Source organism: Thamnophis sirtalis, unplaced genomic scaffold (assembly GCF_051295495.1).
Source record: "Thamnophis sirtalis isolate CommonGarterSnake01/CBP01778 unplaced genomic scaffold, rThaSir2_p1.2 scaffold_5, whole genome shotgun sequence".
In the NCBI taxonomy this organism is placed as follows: domain Eukaryota; kingdom Metazoa; phylum Chordata; class Lepidosauria; order Squamata; family Natricidae; genus Thamnophis; species Thamnophis sirtalis.
Genome location: NW_028261385.1, coordinates 127848822 through 127868314, shown reverse-complemented (window position 1 = coordinate 127868314; position 19493 = coordinate 127848822). Strand labels below are relative to the sequence as shown.

Below are 19493 nucleotides of genomic sequence, written 5' to 3'. Positions count from 1 at the left end.
AGAACTCTCCGGAGACCGAGCCAGTCATTTTTGTTCAGGGCATCGGTGCTGTAGGAGGGTTTTGTAAGAAAGGAAGAGGAGTATGTAGTAATCAGCAGATGGGAGAGACTGTAACTGGCTTATCAAAGAAACAGATTCTTAGTGCATCCTGCCGACGAAAAAGAATTTCCAAAGCTTCAAAGAGGTTCCACTTTAATGAATTCACTAATAAGGGAGGCTGGAGAGCTTCCGTTCAAGCTCTTGGGATTCTGTACAGTATTCTCACCCCTAATTCATAGCATTAAATCTCATTTTAAAAAGTCCAAGGGACTCTTGTTTCCTTGGCCGTGCTCTGCACCTACAGAGAATACAGATAGTCCCTGACCTACAACAGTTCATTTAGAGACCATTCAAAGTTACAATGGCACTGGAAAAAGTGACATGACCATTTCTCACACTTACATCCGTTACAGCATCCCCAGGGTCATGTGATCAAAATTCAGGTGCTTGGCAACTGATTCATATTTGTGACGGTTGCAGTGTCCTGATGATCATGAGATCATCATTTGAGACCTTCGGCCAAGCAAAGTCAATGGGGAATCCAGATTCACTTAACAACTGGGTTACTCGTTTAACAACTGCAGCGATCCACTTAAGAACTATGTCAAGAAAGGTCATAAAATGGGGCAAAACTCACTTCGCAACAGAAATTTTGGGCTCAATTGTGGTTGTAAGTCTAGGACTACTTGTAGTTTCCCCAAATTGGGCAAATCCCAGAAATGCTAAGCTTCAATGCTTGCCATCTCTAACCAGCATGGTATTTGGAATAATAGATAATAATACAATACTTCTGCACCAGGGGTGGGTTGCGAATCGGTTGGAACGAACCGGTTGGAACGGGGCCAGCGACATCCTCGTGCACGCGCGCAGTTCACGCATGCGTCTTAGCGCCTGCGCGATGCTCCAGCTGCTCGCAGAGACTCGTGCAGGCGCTGTATGTGCCATCCAGCTGCTCGCGGAGAATTGCGCAGGCACTGTATGTGCCATGCGCCTGCGTGGAAGCGCAGAAGTCTTCAAAGACTGGTAAGGAGCGCGGGCGGGCGGGTGGGCCCTTCGCCGTTCCCGGAAGTTACTTACTTCCGGGTTCGCCGACCAACCGGTTTGCGGGGACCGCCGCGAACCGGTTGAAACCCACCCCTGTTCTGCACAGCAGAAATGTGGGGGAACCTAGGACATAGTTTTAGGGCAGAGAGCAATTGTTGTTTTACTGCATTTTAATTTTTAAATAGAGTTATGCAAAAGTTGCAAAACCACAAAGGCCTTCCCCTTGGGAAAGAAGCATATATACATACATATACATGAGGAGGAAAGAGAAAAGGTCAAGTTCTGAAAGTTGTGTTGCATAAAAACTAGATAATCTGAGAATGAGCTCTACTCAGCAACATTAATGGAATAGCATTTCTCTAATATAAGCTAACTCTAATTCTGAAAAATGAGGAGAAACACAATATAATGGAAGACAGTTTGGGGGATGTTGGCTTCTGATCTCACCATTTCATGAAATACTTCAGCTCCACCTTAACGTGCACCTTAATGTGCCTAGTGCATTCAAGAGGAATATTTCCATTATTACCTTAAGTAATCTAGACAGGTTTCACTGTCAGGCTAGCATTCAGACTGAAGTAAGAGGATATTTTTAAAATCCTTAATTGCAACTGAATTTTACAAAGCCTGTCAGAATTATTTTGGGAAGGGGAAACAACAGGCCACTTAATATTTTTTTTAAAGCGGAAGGTTTTCTAGCTTTTTATTTTATTAGCCAGCTGCTTCTAGCTCCTGGGCTGAGGCCAGGGATGTTTAGATTCTCTTCAAGGAAGCCACTCATTAACCTAGATTCCACTAGAGAAAGGATAAAAAGGTACAACTTGGAGAGAAAAAAGTATGAGAGCCACTTCCACTGTGCCAAATGTCCATTCTTCAGTTCCACAAAGGCACTAAGAAAACCAACCCATCATCCACCATCCAACAGCTCATCCATATGAAAGCCATCAAATCTGAGAGACCAAGAGGACTAGGTAGAATGCGGCATGACATCTGTTGAGAAAGTCTACCGCATTCCAATTTCTGAACCAGAGGCTGATTTCAAACTGCACTGACATTCCCACGTGGGGGAACTCAAGGATTCATTTCAACCCTCAGATCTTCTCTGATGCCCTTCACTAGGAAGTCTTCTTATAATGTATGTTATGTTATGGGTTTTTTTATCCTTCTTTGATTTATTGTTTATATGCTACGTGAATCACACTGGCTGAGTTGGGTAGTCTTTCTGTACCAACTGCACATCTGGACCCAAGTTAAGCATATTATAATACTGCAAAGTTATTGAGGTTAATGTTGCATGGACCACAGGCTTGAGTTATTGTTTTTGGAGGTTTTGTTTCAGGATTCTAAGTAACACCTCCAACGAAAGAAGATTGTGAGGCTTGAGTTTCTTCAAATTTCCATTTTATTAGAGATGTCATATTGGCACATTTAGGAAAACCCAATTCTAAAAGCTTCCAGGTTTCCCCCACCCAAGTGAAAGTTCAAGTCCCTGCCCAGCACCCACATGTCCATCACATGGTCCAATCAGACACCATCCCAACTGGAGATGCCTCCCAGTCACACCACTCCAGATGCAGGGCAAGATGTCCTTGACTCTCTGAGAAAGGAATGTTATTATGACTATGTATCTCCCATACTCAATATAATTCCCCCCTCCCATTTTCCCACAGCAGAAAATGTGGCAGGCCTGAAGGCCCAGTGTAAAAGATGGCTTCCAGACCTGACATTTTGCTTCTTTCAAGTCAATCTCCTTGGCAAAATGGTTGGAGGTTGTCGGCTTCTTGCCTTCTTCCTATGACTGAGAGAGAGAGAAAGCAAGTATCCCAAGATCACCCAACTAACTTGAAGTGGGACAAGGACTCGTGGTGCCTTAATCACTACATCAAACAGGCCCTGTATGGACCAGCATAGAAGATTACTAAGAGATTAAGAAGCCAATTTGATAGGACTGTGCCGATAAGAAAACATTTAAATTTAAAAATTGAGAATTGAAAAAAAAATCTGTACATAAATTAAAGTAGCCCTGTTTACAGAATAGTTACATCATAATAAGACACAATTATTGGCAAAAATGTCATATTGGCCAGGCTGATGAGGAACAAGGTTTCAGAAGTGTTAGAAGACTCTTAAGCAGCAAGCCTGTAAATTCAACAGTTTTCAAAGTCTTCTTTTGTGCATGGAGAAGTTCAGGGCCAAGACTGGATAACTGGCTCCTTTTCTGATTAGACTTTTCTTTTACATTTATTTGAAAAGTAAGAAACCCACGTACTGTAAAAGATGGTGCCACCCTTCACATCACCCTTATTTTTAAGAACGCTTCTGGGCCTGAAACAGGTTCGATAACCTTCTTTATATAGAAAATTGGAGGATGGCTACAGCCCAGCACTTGGGTTGGAACTCTCCCCAGAAAATGAGTGAAAGCAAACAGATGGTTGGTTAGCTAAAAAGAATATATGCCCTGCAGGACCATCTATCAAATCGAGAGGATTCATCACAATGATGAAATATACGCTGCGATGTCGTTCTGCAGGCTCCATCCCAGGGATACCTGCATGTGACATTGCAACACCTGCACAAGAAAAGGGCAACATTTGCAAGGTGGCATTACAATACAAATTTTGTATTTCTCTCCCTTGCAGGAGCCCACTTTTATGAATGAAGCAGCTCTTCCAGCCTGCATCGGTTATTGTCCCACTAGTCCAGAGGTGGGTTCCTACCAGTTCGCACCAGTTCGGTAGAACCGGTTCGTCAAATATACCAAACCGGTTAGAAGAGGTTCCACCAGTGGACCCGGAAAGCAGGCCACACCTACAGAAGAGGTTCCAAAAAATTTTGAAACCCACCACTCACACATACATACATACAGAGAGAGAGAGAGAGAGAGAGAGAGAGAGAGAGAGAGAGAGAGAGAGACTCATACAGAGAGAGAAAGAGAAAGAAAGGAAGAAAGAAAGAAAAAGTGAGAGAGAGATGAAAGAAAAAAAGGAAAAAGGGACAGAGAGACAAAAGGAAGGAAAGAGAGAAAGAGAGAGAGAGAGAGAGAGAGAGAGACATGGCCGGCAAGCCACTCCCACCAGTTCACATGGCCAGCAAGCCACTCCCACAAAGGAGGCCACACCCACAGAGTAGGTTTGAAAATTTTTTGAAACCCACCACTGCACTAGTCCAACAGATTAGGAACCCTTCCTTGCATTCTTCAGTGAATGTGCTGCTCCAAGGTTTTTTCCCCCTAGCACTTTACAAATCCAAATCCTTATGGATGTACGAAATCTTATGCATTTTAACCATTGTAAACTAAAAACTTTCATCCCGAGCTCTTTTATTCTGGTTATTTAAAGCATTGCTTCTTCCCTAAAAATAGATCAGCTTATGTTTTTAGGCAGGCAAAGAAAAGCCCTTCTCATGTGATTATGATAAGCCAAAATGCATTTCTTTTCCCGGGACAAAAATAACCCTCTTGCCCAAGGCTCAGAATCTTTTCTCTTTGAGCTCGTTTTCAGAAAACCTATTCCACTGACTTCTAGAAATGTTGTTCGAGGCCCAGTAATTAGGGTTTTGTTTTGTTTTGTCTAGGCATTTCTCTTCCAAAGACAAAGCCAAGCTCCCTGAAAAGACTAAAAATTTAGGAAGGTTAAAAAAAGATTTAAATTAATGCTGGGGTGCTCTTTAGACTTGCTGTGGCCAGCAACATTTTGCTGTTAAGAGTCAATTCTCTGACAAATCTATCAAATTCCTTTAAAAGGTTGTAGTAGAAAGTACCGCAGTTGCTGACCATGGGTTTTTCTGCTATATATGACTTTCAAGTACAGAATCTATTTAACAGTTTTCTGCACAAGAGCAGAATGTTCTAAATTCTAATATGTGGAGGCAATGGATTGGAGATTTAATATCTCTGATATTTAAAATAACTGTTGGGTTCCAACTGCTATGTTGGAATTAATCTTGCAAGATCAAAGTCCAGGACACTGCTTAACTGAACATTTCTGGACTACTAAAGTGCCATTTGGTTATGAAACCAAAAGTGCAATTCCAATGCACAAGAAGGATCCCAACATTTGAAGAAATACAAATCTCTGCAAGAAAAAAATGTGGGTGATTGGGGGAGGACGAATTTCTGGCTGACTGTTGGAAAAGAAAAATGTACCGGAAAGCTTAGAATTTAGGATGGGGGTGTTTCTCCTCCTCTTGGCATCAGACATTTGTTATGTATCTCATTTGCATCTATTATTTCTGATCTTATTGCTTGCATGTGCTTGATAACTCTGAAATTATAATGGCAGAGCTGGGGTTGTAGGGAAATAAATTGTCTGAGAAAACTTGATTTCCACAATTGTCTCTGCATTTTTAAAAGCTTCCTTTCCCCAAATGGGTTATCTTCGAAGGTATGGTCTTGTTTGATTTTTTTTTTTTTTATAATACATTTTCAGACCATTTACTTTAAGCTATAATTTTTATTTAATTTCTTCCTGGAGAAAGGAAAGAAAAAAAAAAGTTGGTTGCTTGCCACAAAAATTGTAGGGTCAGGGAACCAGAGAGACAGAAGTGCTAGGAAGATCACCATTTAATTATAGGTTTTGGTTTGATATCTTACAGTTGCAGCTTTTGTACAAATGGAAAGAAACAAGAAGCAAAAAAAAAAAAAAGATTCTCCGTATGACTAATTCAAACTTAGTTGATGGGGGAAACGATTGGAAACAACTTTTCCCAAGTGGGCTGAAAATTAAGCAACTGGATGGAAGATGTGAGCCTCAGGAGTTGGCTGACCTCGGTGGGGAGATGGGAACATACAAAGTAAAATCTGAACAACTTTAGTGTCGTTTTGGATTAGCAAACCAAACAAGAGTATCTTAAAGCTACGTTTCGTTTTTGAAGTAGCATATTTGTTTGTTTAAAAGGTAGACAAAAACCAGAACTATGTGCATTCATCAAGTGTGTGCCTTACATATAACAAAAATAAAAAATAAAGACAACTCCCAGCTCTAACCCATTTCATACTAAACTACTGATTTTGTTTTATTAAGCAAGACTGTACTTGGCATGAATTTATTGCTTCCAGATGCACATCTTTTGAACTGACGAAGTGAATATTTATTAGAGTATTCTAATATGCTGCTTTGCAAATAGTATCCCCCAAATACAGACATCAGTAAACTAGTCAAGAATTCAACTAAAATAAACCCTAACCCTTAAGAGAAGACTCAGCTACATAAATTATACTCCAAGGGATAGCAGAAATTCAGAATAACATGAGCTAAGTTATCTAGTTAAGATTTGATTATGTTTAGTAGGATTTTCTGATTTCCTGATTTTGATGTAGTTTCAAAAGGTATTTTGATTACAGATGTAGTTGACATGTGGAAGCTAAGCTATCAATTGAGACACACCATTGACATATTCTTGGAAATGACAACACTGAATCAGATTTTAAGCACTTAGAAAAGTGGAACTCGATTTACATCCGATATATCCTCCTATGTAGAGCATATCAAAATTAGTGAGTCCTTTATTTTTATTTTAAGCAAAATGATTTTTTAAATTCTTCTTTTAGACAGATTATGAAAAGAAAAAGCATGTTAAACACAGAAAACCATAATCAAAGATCCATCTAAGGTAAAGTCTTTATTAAAATGACTTTTTGATTTCAACAATTCAGGAAGAAAAGTACGAAACAAAGTTGGTGTAAAAAACACAGGCAAGAATTTGCAGCTCACTTTTCAGGATCACCTGAAAATTGCGTAGCTAATAATAGTGAAGAAGAGAGTAACAAAATGAGATGTGTGTGTGTTTATTTAAAAAAAAACATAATTATATAAACTGTGTTAGGAAAAAATATGGCTGTTCATATTCAAAGCAGAGATGCATGCAGAGTTTGGTAAAAAAAATATTCAGGGTGGTAGCCATAATAGGAGACACACATAAAAATTATGGCAATTTGATTGCACTATGATAGCCACTATTGTGACTTTTTTTAATCATATCCCAGGATACTCCCAGATCAAAGACGGAAACAACTCCTCTATATTGTACAGGGCGGGGCATAACCTTTTCCTAGGGGGTCACAGCAACACTTGTAATAACAACACAAATAATTCATACACCATTCGAAAGCCCATCAAAAACTGAGTTTATTGACACGATTTAATAGTCAGTATGACCACCATTAGCCCTTCGAACAGCATTCAAACGAGGTGCCTCTCGAAAGGCAATGCATTTTATTCTGTCAATGATCCTTTGTTCTTCCCAATCGAATTTTCCAGCCATTCTTAAAGCAAATTTAACATTTAATAGCTCATTCAATTCAGTTTTTTATGGGCTTTAAAATGAGGTGTCGCAGAAGTTGTAAACTGCTGTCGATCTTGCTGTGACCCCCTAGGAAAAGGTTATGCCCCGCCCTGTAAGCAGGCAGGACCAATCCATTCTTACTACCAATTGCATCTGAAACACTTTTGATGTATTAAATGGAAGGAGAACAGACAGAATTGATGTTTCAGTTATAGTGGATATACACTACAGGAGGAAATTAAAATTATAAGGTTACCTCTTTAGGAACTAAACTTTTACAATCTAAAACAGCTAACTCAAAAAAGCCAATAGGCAAGAATCTTACATTTTTAACCTTTTTCTGTTTTGGAAGATAAAAGCAGATAACAAAATCTATTTCCTATATTAACATTTCTGCAATGACATTAATAAAGATAACAGAAAGAAATGAGAAACACTTTTCTCAATGTAATATATCTAATTTAGCTGATGCTAGGAAAAAAATATTATTTTTGTACATACCCTTGAAAAATATTTTGAATCTGTAGCAATCTATTACAACTAAACCAGTTTTCAATCAAACAATTCTTAAATTAAAAATGAAATATTCTTAATTTAGACCTTACATTTATGTTTGGACTGTTCTGTGTTTTGAAAAATAGATTATTTAGAATCCAATTATGTTGCACTTCAGTCCTTGCATTATTAACCAATTATATATATATATGTGATGTTTTCCATGGTGAGCTAAAATCAGTAACACCATTTATTACAGAGGCTAAATTAATTTCTGGTGGTATTATCTGTATATTAAATTTTTGTTTAGTCACAATCTTTCATTTTTCACATTCTAAACAAACAGTGGTCATGTATCTTAGCAAAAGATGTTACATATTTGTATAAGCGTTTTCAGTAGCATATGCCTTTTTTAAAAATATCAAACATGCAAAGAAACAAAAATAAGACAAAAATATCTATGTTACACCAAGAAAAGCCAAATTTGCAACTGATATTTCTGGTCCATAAGTATGGCACCCTGAGGATACTTGCATATGTGTAAATGCTTCTCTGGGGTCTGTAACGCAGCAGGAATAGTTTTTTCCTTCCAGTAATAGATTGGTGGGAAATACCAAACATGACTTTGATAATTCCAATGTTTGTACAGGTTTTTCTGAAGATGCAAGGGATGTGGTTGGAAAGAGGCCTAGAATTGCCAGTGCAAATACATTATTAAATGTGCACACGCAACTAATTACGATCTTCAATTATATATGATATGTCTAAAATGAGATGGGCTGTCTCAACTGCAACTTGCAAACCATTCCGCTTTGCGGCAAAACAATCCAGGACAAGATGGTCAGCAGATGTTACAGAGGACTCGTGAACACAATTTTGGGGAAGGAAAGAAACAGAACGACAGTTTAACATCTTCCAGTTGAGGCCTTCCTGTTTGTTGCAAAGGCCGCACCCACACTTTTGAACAAAATCTGACCAATCCGAGTTGCTAGGAATCTTAGGTGGAATGGACCATGAATGACCCCAATGGGTATCAGTGAGAACGTCACCACTGTCATGCTCCAGAGAGCGAGCAATGGACTCCAGTGAGTGGCAAAAACAGTCAGTTACTAAGTGGAATTCCTCCGAAGAACAACCTAGATCTTCCAAGGTGCCCTCTGTTACACTACAACTCTAGAACAGAGAGGAAGAAAATGAAAGTTGTTGTTACTCATTGACCTACTATGTTTTAGTAGCTCATTTATTAGTATAATACTAGATATCAGTATATAAGAGCCATGGTGGCACAGGGATGCAGTACTGCAGGCTAACATACAGCTCACTCCAGGAGTTCGATTCTGAGCGGCTCAAGGTTGACTTAGCCTTCCATCCTTTTGAGGTGGGTAAAATAAGGACCCAGATTGTTGGAGGCAATAGGCTGACTCTGTAAAACGCTTAGAGAGGGCTGTAAAGCACTGTGAACCCGTATCTAAGTCTAAGTTCTATTGCTATTGTTGTTATAGCTCAATTTAAGATAATCTGGAAAGAGACTCATTGTGGTTTATGACTCCAAGGTAAGTGTCAAATACTTTGATGGTAGTTCTCAACTTATGAGTGTAATGGAGCCTGCCCTTCGAGGTTGTAAGTCAATGTGAGTTGTAAAATGAGTCACCCACATGACCAACCCAATTTTACAACCTTTTTTGCTGTGGTTGTTGCTTGATTTTAATCATATATTGTGTTTTTATGTTATTGTATGTCTTCCCCTCCCATACAAGTTGTTAGCCGCCCTGAGTCCCCTCAGGGAAAAGGGCGGCCTATAAATAAACTCAACTACAAACTACTACAACTAAATCAATTGTTTGCTATGGGCCTGTTTTGTTGAAAGACAGAAGTAAATTCTCATTTTTTACACAAAAAAAAAACACATCAAAAACATGGTTACATGACCATGGGATTTACAAATGGACATAAATGTGGACCAGCTGCCAAGTGCCTAAAATGTGATGAAGTGACAAAGGGGAGGGAAGCAACCATTGGAACTTCAAAAGCCGGACATAGGTACCCCCCGGGAAGTTCTGTTGTAATTTCATATGGTCACTGGGTGACCAATCATAATTAAGAACTACCTCCTTAAGTCCTCTTGCATTAGAAAGGTTCATTGCCTGAAAATGAAGAGGTCCTTGTACAATATTACAGTCCTAAAAAGCAAAGGTGCCTATATAATATTTTCTATTCTGTCTCAATTTAATATTATTGCTGGAAAAGAATTGTGAGGCTTTCAAGTGCTCTGTCAAAGAACATAATGGGGTTGAATTTATTTTCCAACAGAGGACCTTTACATGTTTATCTTTTGCCTAACAGTAGATGCCAACACCTAGCCAGAAAAAATAATATTAAGCAGGACCTGATTTGGTTAATATGAATGGGAGAGCTCCAGAATATCCCAAGCCCATATCTCAAGCTATACTGGGAACAACAGCAACAACAAAAATCCAAACAACTTAAAAGCCAGGAAAAGGCAACGGCAAATCATTTCTGCATTATTGCTCAGAAAATTACATGAGCATGAAGTCACTAGTAATTAAGCTTGGTTCAACAATGTCCTTACCTTACCTTATCTTTTCCTTGCTTTATCCATAGCCTTAATATTGATTTTATAATATACAAACATATAGAGACATACATGCATTAAATGTTATATAATATACAGCATGTGGTCTCAGTAAGGTATTTCATCTGTACTCATATGTATGTGCTCTACATGGGGCTGCCCTTGAAGAGTATTCGGCGACTTCAGCTAGTCCAGAATGCGGCCGCGCGAGCGATCGTGGGTGCACCTCGTTTCACCCACATAACACCTATCCTCCGCGAGCTGCACTGGCTACCTGTCGATCTCTGGGTACGCTTCAAGGTGCTACTTGTCACCTACAAAGCCCTTCATGGTAGTGGATCTGGGTACTTGAGAGACCGCCTACTGCCAATTACCTCCACTCGACCAATTAGATCCCATAGATTAGGCCTCCTCCGAGTTCCATCTGCTGGTCAATGTCGACTGGCAACCACGCGGAGGAGAGCCTTCTCGGTGGCAGCTCCGACCCTATGGAACGATCTCCCCGTGGAGATTCGTACCCTCACCACCCTCCAGACCTTCTGCATAGCCCTTAAAACCTGGCTGTCCCATCAGGCCTGGGGTTAAAGACCGCAACCCACCCGAATTGTATGAATGTTGTGCTTTTAATGATGTACTGTCTTATGTGTTTAATCTGTTTGTCCTCCCTCCCTTCCGAATTGTGAGCCGCCCTGAGTCCCCCCAGGGAAAAGGGCGGCATATAAATAAACTACTCAAACTCATATGTGTACTTATGCATGTATACTTATTACCAGTATGTACTATCAGCCTTAAATAATTTAAATACCCCCCATGAAACTCTCAAACCTTGTGCTTTATGTAGGAGGACACATGAGTTTCGGTACAGCCTCCGCCCAGCAAAATCCATGGATCTTTGACTGTTAACTGCAAAGCACGTTCTGCAGTTTGACAAGCAAGCTGCAGAGGGGGAGAAAAGCACCAAATACTTGTATTATAGAAGCTGATATTTTCCCCTCCAAACAGAATCGGAAAAAAATATATCTCCAATTAATTTATCTTTTCTGCAAAGGAATTCTGGTTTGGTTTAGTAGGTATACTACTTATCCCATTTTATTTTCTCAGTGACACTACAGATTCGTGGCACGACATAACCGCGGTAGACTAAAGCGCGCCGCCAACACCGCGGCGCTAAAACCACGATGTCAAAAGCGCACCCACAACAGCGCGCCCACAACAGCGCGCCCACAGAAGCGCGATTTAACTTAAGGTGAGGTTTAGGGTTAGGTTTAGGGTTAGGTTTAGGGTAGGTTTAGCGTTAGGTTTAGGGTTAGGTTTAGGGTTATTTTTAGGGTTATGTTACAGCGCGCTTCTGTCGGCGCGCTGTTGTCGGCGCGCTGTTGTCGCGCGGTTTTGACGGTGCGGTTTTGTCACCGCACTTTAGTCACACGTGCTTTAGTCTACCGCGGTTTTGTGGTGGAACCCTACAGATTAACATAGATTGTTCCAGGTATTTCATTCCGCTTTTACACAGTTTGAAAGTCAACAAATGTAACATTTAAAATACTTAGCAAACCATGCAGGTAATCCTTGTGTAGTGATCACAATTGGGATAGACAATTTAAGTCAAATTAAGTGATGTAGTAGTTGCTAAGTAAAACCATGACTATGTGTACAATTTTAATTCAGCTTTCCTTTGCTTTTTAAACCATGAAGGTCTGTATGCAAATACAAGGATTGCTATAAAATTACTATTTCACCACCATCATAAACGGTCGCTAAATGAGGAAGAAACCAAACAAGGATTACAGATCCCAGGTTATGTCCCATCCATGCTTAATAGGTGTTAATATCAGGAACATAGCAACCATTGTCATGGCATAAATTGTGATTCAATAGCTTGCAGCCAAATAATTAGTCAGATAAAGCTGTGCATAGTAAGAGATATGCCCTTCTACCATTAGAAATGCTTGCTTTTGATTAAGCCTGCAAAAGGTTTTGTTTCTTTTCCCTTCCTTTTGGCAATTATCTATCTTTCAGGCACTGGAGAGATTTTCTTGACTCTAAGGATTACTCCACTCTTTTTCTCACCAGAATTGACAATATCTTCTGTCATTACTCTGCTCAGACAATTGCACTCAGCATGTGATATGGAAACCCCATTAACTTCCAGCAACTAAACCAATAATCTCTTGATTTAAACAAACACAAGAGTTAATCCCAATGGAATTTAGCCTATTTGCAGACACTTTGCAAAGTCCCATTTATCTAATCATTTCTCATTTTTCTTTTATCACCTCATCTTGGATAAAAAGAGGTGTTATTTTTTTTTTCTTGAGAAGATTTCTGTGCCAACATGTTCATCATGCTAATTTCCTTAAAATAGTCGTTAAAAGCAGCAGCTGTAAATCAAGAAACACAATTTAATGCCTCTCAGTCTGATTTCATCAGACTCTCTGACAGAATGCTAGAATATTTGCCCCATAAGAACAATTACACTCACTGTCCAAAACACTGTCAAATATCTACTTGTTCAATGTTGTCCAAATATTACATTATTATAGTTTTATTCTACCTTTTTTCCTAAAGAAGCCCCTAAGGTCACATTCATGATCTTCTCCATTTATTTATATTTTCACAATACAGGTAATCCTCGGACTTATGACCACAATTGAGCCCAGATTTTCTGTTGTTAAGGGAGTTTTGCCCCATTTTATGACCTTTCTTGCCTCAGTTGTTAAAAGAATCACTGCAGTTGATAAGTTAGTAACCTAATTGGTAAGTGAATCTGGCTTCCCCATTGACTTGTCAGAGGGTTGCAAAAGCAATGGTCATAAATATGAATCAGCTGCCAAGCATCTGAATTTTGATCACAAGATCATGAGGATGCTGCGAAGGTCATAACTGTGACGACCTTTGCAAATGGTAAAAAGTCACTTTTTCCAGTGCTGTTGTAACTTTGAATGGTCCCTAAATGAACTGTTGTAAGTCAAGGACTACCTGTATATGGAAAGGCTGAAAGAGGCGTATACTTGTACCTGCAGCCTCACTTCGCTTGACAAGAAAGAGAGGAAACTCATGACAATTGGCATGGCTGGCCTGGGTTGCTGCTGGTTCCAGACAGCCAAACCACAAATGGTTTGGCTGAACCGGTCCGAATCGGTAGGAACTCATCACTGGTGATGCTGCGAGTTTGACACCCATGGTCTAAGGTCATTATTGGTTTCATGTGTAGAGAATTAACCACTAGATTAGCCTTCTAATAACCTTCATCTACTATTTTCTGCAAGATATATAAAGAGATTACCTTTAGTTCATCCCATGCTGTTTCATTCCTATTGCAGAGTAGCAAACTGCAGACAACTGGCTGATCAGGAATTAGATGCAGGAACCATTTTGAATCAAAACATTGAGTCTGTAAGTCCTTCAGTTGGCCGTAACAAGCAGGAGACAGGAATTGTAAAGAAGGTATTGGCTGAGAACCTAATCAATTAAAGAAAATAAAGGCATGTATAATCCCATGAACAAAGAAGCCTGTTTTAAATGACTGCTGGAAAAGTTATTTGGGATAAAAACAGATATTTTCTAAGCTTCTATGTTCTTAAAATGTTCTGTGGCAAGAAATAGAGGAAGGGAATTTGAACACACCTTACAATTAATAGGTTGCAAAAATTAAATGAAAATGAAAATTAAATTTTATATTATGAAAGCATAATCTCAGAAACAAAGCACGTACATTAATTTGTGAGATTTATTGCTCTAAGATGCCTTGGTGATAGTCAAAGACTTAACTATTCTAATAAAAAAGATCAATTTACAATGGATTATCAACATTATCCATCATAAACACACACACACACACACACACACACACACACAGTGAGAGAGTCATATGGGCCCAGCAGTTTTTCTAATCTATTTGATTTCTAATCTTTCTTTGAAAGGGATGAAATGGAAATCATTTTAACAGGTCACCTTCCTTTCAGATACCGTAAATATGATAGATGATTGGACACACATTATTCAATATTGTGGAAGGCAACCTTACTATTGCTGTTCTGTTGTAGGCTCCTCTGCTCAGCCCCACGATGGCCCTGGAAACTGGCTGTTGCAGCTTAAGGTAAGTTCTGGTTTCAGCTTTAGATCTGGCCCGCAAGGTGGCCTTGGAAACAGTGAAGGACCGACCCATGGTGCCTCCCCCAACGAAAACAGAGCTGTCTTCCAGAGCTCCATTTTCGTTGGCAAAGGGTTGCAGGAGGCTGTCGCAGCTGAAAACAGCACTTGGGAACCCATTTTCACTGGGAGAGTGCTTGGGCCGCCACAGGGGCCGGCATGACTGATGTCAAGCTAGCCACGCCTACCCTGGCCACACCCAGTCGCCCAAGGTCAAACACAACCCTGATGGAGCCCTCAATGAAATCGAGTTTGACACCCCTTCTTTATAGCATTCTAGACAATTGTTCTGGAGCCATATACTAATGGTACAACATGCCATAAAAATTCTTTTAATTGCTGATTTAATTTAAACTTCAGTCATTTTAGCCATATATTTTCTCACTGCATATTGTATCCAAAGTTCTTAGTCCACTTTATCGTACTCTTATCTATTCTTGTTTCAAATTTCAAGAAAAGTTTATACATCTTAGCAATTACATGTTCATTATTTCTACATATTTCAACTGCAAATTGTTTTCTGCTGCTCAATTCTAAATGTTTATCTACCTTAAAGCTTTCTCTTGTGTATCTGAAGACAATTGAAATCTAAATCCTTTTGCATCACTTGTTCTCTTGATTTCATTTTATGTTCTCCATGTTCCTGTTCCAAAAACTCTTGATGTTAATTATTTTCTTTACCTACTGTTTCATTCGTTTAGTATGTTTCTTGTGCTGAGACCCATAAAGGCATTTTCAGGTGTAGTCTGGATTTATATCAGTTCCAAATTCTCAACATGGCACAGTAATATAATGATTTTTAAGATCTACATTAACCTTATCATACCATACTAAAATTGAAAGTTTAAGAAAATGTGGAACAACAGAAAAATTAATCTCACTGTAAGGAATGAAGCAAGAAAGAGAATGTTGCCAGTAACATTCAATGTAGCAAAACACTTCTTTCAATAATTTTAAAAACAACTACACAAACGGACGTCAATGGATGGATAAAATAGGTTGAAATCAGGTTGATTATATATTCTGCAAGACAAATGGAAAAGCTTTATTTCAGCTAAAACTACAGAAGACAAATCAAATAATCAAAGCAACAAGATTATGACTTCAGCTATATTCTGTAGAATTATGGGTCCAACAAAGAATAGATTTAATGGATTAGATTCATAGAATGCCTGAAGAACTCTGTAGTTTGAAGATGAAACAAACAGAAAAACATTCGGAAATGCCAGGAAAAGAATACAAATTACTGCTACTGATGCATTCAGAGTTATATAAGAACATTACGTATATGAAAATGTGGGCCTAAAAGATGAAAGAAAAGTTCTATGGGAGAAAAACAGTACTGGTAGTTAAGAAGAGACAGTATCAATATAAAGAGGAATTGACAAATAGTCAAAATTGATGAAAGACACAAAAATTTGTTCATTATTCTGGTTGGACATTTTGAAAAATTAAATTAAATTCTCCTCAGCAAATCTACTTCTTAGCAAAAAATACTTCCGATAGAAAAGGCATAGAAGTTGATGAAATACCATCATAACTGTTCAAAATCTTACAAATAGCAATAGCATTTAGGCTTATATATTGTCCCATATTCTCTGGATGGTTTACAATGTTCAAACTTTATTTGCATTTTGTCCCCAACAATCTTAGGTCTTATTACTAAGGAATGGAAAAGATAGAATTGTAATCTAATGTAAAAAATGGAGCAATATTAAAGAATGCTCAAACTCTCAAACAATTGTACTTTTCTAACATACTAGCAAGATTAATATTTTAAGATTTTGCTATCCAGTCTTAAATAATACATGAGAATTTCTGGCTCTACTAGCTGGATTCAGTGCTAACATCTGATGACTAATGGAAAAGGCAAGAGAATTTCGAACAGATTTTTCTTTACTGACTTTTTACTTGTAAAAGCCCTTAAAAACCTAGGCTGGGTTATCATATCTTCCTACGGAATAAATTGTAGGAAGCAACAATTATAATGGAACATGGAGCAATTAATCGGATAAGAAGTAACCCAAGGTTACAGACTGTCACCTTTTATTTAACTTACATGAAAAATATATCATGAGAGACACCGAACTAGAAAAAATAAAAATTAAAGCTCCTGGGAGAAACATCAACAACCTGTGATGATACCATTCTCATGGTCAGAAATGAAAAATATGAATCTTTTGTAAGTGAAAAAATAAGGTGGAAAAAACAATTTGCTACTGTATATCAAAATCAAACAAAGGAAAATCAAGTGAGGAAGCAATGACAACCCCGTGCAAACAGTAGATAGAGATGTTCAAAGAAGCCTATCTTTCTAGATTCAAATGCAGGGGTGAAATTCAGCAGGTTCTGGAGAACCAGTAGCGGAAATTTTTAGTAGTTCGGAGAACCGGCAAATACCACTTCTGACTGGCCCCAGAGTGGGGAGGGAATGGAGATTTTGCAGTATCCATCCCCAAGCCACACTCACAGAACCGGTAGTTAAAAAAAATGAATTTCACCACTGTTCGAATGGTGAATAGTCATGAAAAAAATGACATCTCTTACTTGAGAAGAAAACTATGATAGGTCCAGACAAAACATCTAATTTTTTTTTGGACATGGACAAAACACCATGGTTTTCCCAAATGCAAATATGACTATGAGAGTTGAATCCTCTAAGAGGCTGAAACACAAGTGATTTTCATTAACATTTCATTAGTACATTATATGGAGCCAATTTTGTTTCTACCTTAGCTGCATCCAAAATTGTAGTTAAAGTATGTCCAAAAGGCTCAGTCTAAGTTGCAGTAGAGCATAGTAATTAGATAGTGCTTCAAATGATTTATTTCTTAATACTGCTGAATGCAATTACATTTTGTGGCAATGCGTGATTGTGATTCAAATTCTAGGATCTACCAAGACCGACTTTAATGCGGTTTATGTTAAAAACAAGTGATGTCCTTTAAATCCTGGATATTTTTTCACAGATGCTTCAATTGAATTATTCAATGATGTTGCATATCAAATATTTTAGGAATGTATCGATAGTATTGCCTAGGATAAGGGAAGGAATTTATTTTAGTTTGGTGTGCTTGTGAACCCGATCACTCGAGTTGTGGAATGTAGTCCATGATCTCTTCCTTTAACACAAAGTGTGGCACTTTCTAGAAAGCTTCACATGGATTCGTGTAAACAAAAGTGAATAATAAGATACCGTATCTTGCTTTAATAGGGTTTATCATTGTGGAATGGAAATCAGGTTAGGTTCAACTCATTTTGAAGCAATTGTTTACAGGAGCTGTAATTTAAAAAACCTGAGGTAAGCAATGGTTATTGAAATAGTTGGTGTCTACCCATTATGTGGTATCTGGTGGAAAAAGCATACTTATGGTCCTGTCCAAAAGAGTGTGCCATCTGGTGGGATCCAGGAACAAAGCCTTTTCTGCCATGGGACTTGTCTTCTAGAATCTCATCTCCCCCAAGTGGTCTTCCCTTGAAAACTTGGCTTTTGTCAGTGAGTTGGGATGGAGAGTATGGGTGAGCTTGTTTCTTGGTCTTCCCTGTGTTAACTTAAGTATTCCTACCTAGTTGCTAAGTTACTTTATGTTAACTCTGTTGTTTTAAAGTTGATTGTTCTTTAATGTTTTTAATTGTTAGCCTCCCAGAGTTATGCACATGAGATGGGAAAGCAAATACATTAACTAAGCAAATAAATGTATGGTATGAGATTAGAGATAGGTCAAACACCTGACTATTGCACAATTAACAGTCTAGCACTTGCAATTTGGATAGGTGGGCAACTGACAAAGGAAAGATTTCTGCTGATGGTTTGCCACATCCCATTTTCTTGTGGATCATATCCTGAAGTGATCATGTCTGAAACCTTATTCATTACCTGTCATTTTCTTCAGGGGCTCCATCATTCTTATTCCAACTCTCTCGACAGCAACAATATTGTTCTCCTTTAAATACTGCTTCAAGGTTGGGTGGATGACCTTCTGGCATATCACAAGGCCGACACCATCAGTTATTACTTCCCTGCCTACACTGAGTAACTGCTCCAACACTTCGGCTTCTAGAGAAATTCCATGATGGATAACTATGGCTCCTTCTCCGGCATGAGACAAATCTCCTGACATAGACATGCCAAACAGAGCCACTTTGATCTGACCTGAAGGAGTTCTTTTGAAAGGCGGAATCAGATGCATTTCTGGCATTTCAATTAAAAGTCCAGGATAGACAGTAGAATCCATAACTCTCTTATTTTTTACAGGTATGTAATGACATTTTCCTAGCACGGCACTAGAATCCACAGTTTGGGGGACTGTAAACAGAAAGGCTCTTAACACCAATATGCTGATATGATCAGCCTCCTTCCTGCTAAGCATGCAAGCACGTTTGCTCGATATAATACTGCGCACCAGGCTAAGGAGAAGCTTAGAACTGCTGAAATCCACCGGTATTCGGCAACCACAAGTTTCAGATGAAAGGTAGTCAAGGCACAGGCTCAAAATATGTTTGCTAATTTTAATGAAAGGGTATGGAGCCATATTCAAGCTTTCGTATTTTTCAAGCAAGCTGCAGCAAAAAATTGCAGTAAATAAGCCACTGTCCCCGAAGAGCGCCAGGTGATTCTGCAGAGAGGCTACCAGAAGCTTTAAGACGGGAAGAGTGACACAAAGACTACTCAGCAGAACCGAAGATTGTGATGAAATACGAACGTATCCTCCCATGCCGTTGTGTAATTGTTTGAGCCTACCTGTGGGGCCATAGGAGGACCTCATTATCTTACTAAACGTGGAGACAGCCTGGCTAATCACCTCCTTAGTTAAAGGTCCAGTGGTGCAGAGGGAAGGTTTTTTAACATCAGCCCGAGACATCTTTCCCGAGAAAATTCCAGTCAAGCTTT

General features: G+C 38.8%; 1 protein-coding gene across 2 annotated transcripts; it reads right to left on the bottom strand.

Annotated features, from left to right (window-relative positions):
- Positions 1 to 7482: 7482 nt before the first annotated feature.
- On the bottom strand, positions 7483 to 19464 carry MKKS (MKKS centrosomal shuttling protein). 2 transcript variants are annotated; one of them, XM_014058892.2, is made up of 4 exons: positions 18480 to 19464; positions 13737 to 13912; positions 11279 to 11389; positions 7483 to 9033 (listed from the first exon to the last, which is right to left on the bottom strand). In XM_014058892.2, the coding sequence occupies exons 1-4, from the start codon at positions 19462 to 19464 to the stop codon at positions 8593 to 8595; spliced, it is 1713 nt and encodes a 570-aa protein (XP_013914367.2). In that variant the 3' UTR covers positions 7483 to 8592. The 2 variants fall into 2 exon arrangements, with proteins under 2 accessions (XP_013914367.2, XP_087572982.1); XM_087716856.1 differs by lacking the exon at positions 11279 to 11389.
- Between the last annotated feature and the right edge of the window lie 29 nt (positions 19465 to 19493).

Excerpts from the sequence above, each read along its gene's own strand:
- MKKS (XM_014058892.2), bottom strand. The coding sequence starts at position 19,464 with ATGTCTCGGGCTGATGTTAAAAAACCTTCCCTCTGCACCACTGGACCT. Across the intron at positions 11,390-13,736 it reads CAGCATGGGATGAACTAAAG|CTTGCTTGTCAAACTGCAGA; the intron begins GTAATCTCTTTA and ends CCCCCTCTGCAG. Across the intron at positions 9,034-11,278 it reads CCTCCTACATAAAGCACAAG|AGTTGTAGTGTAACAGAGGG; the intron begins GTTTGAGAGTTT and ends TCTCTGTTCTAG.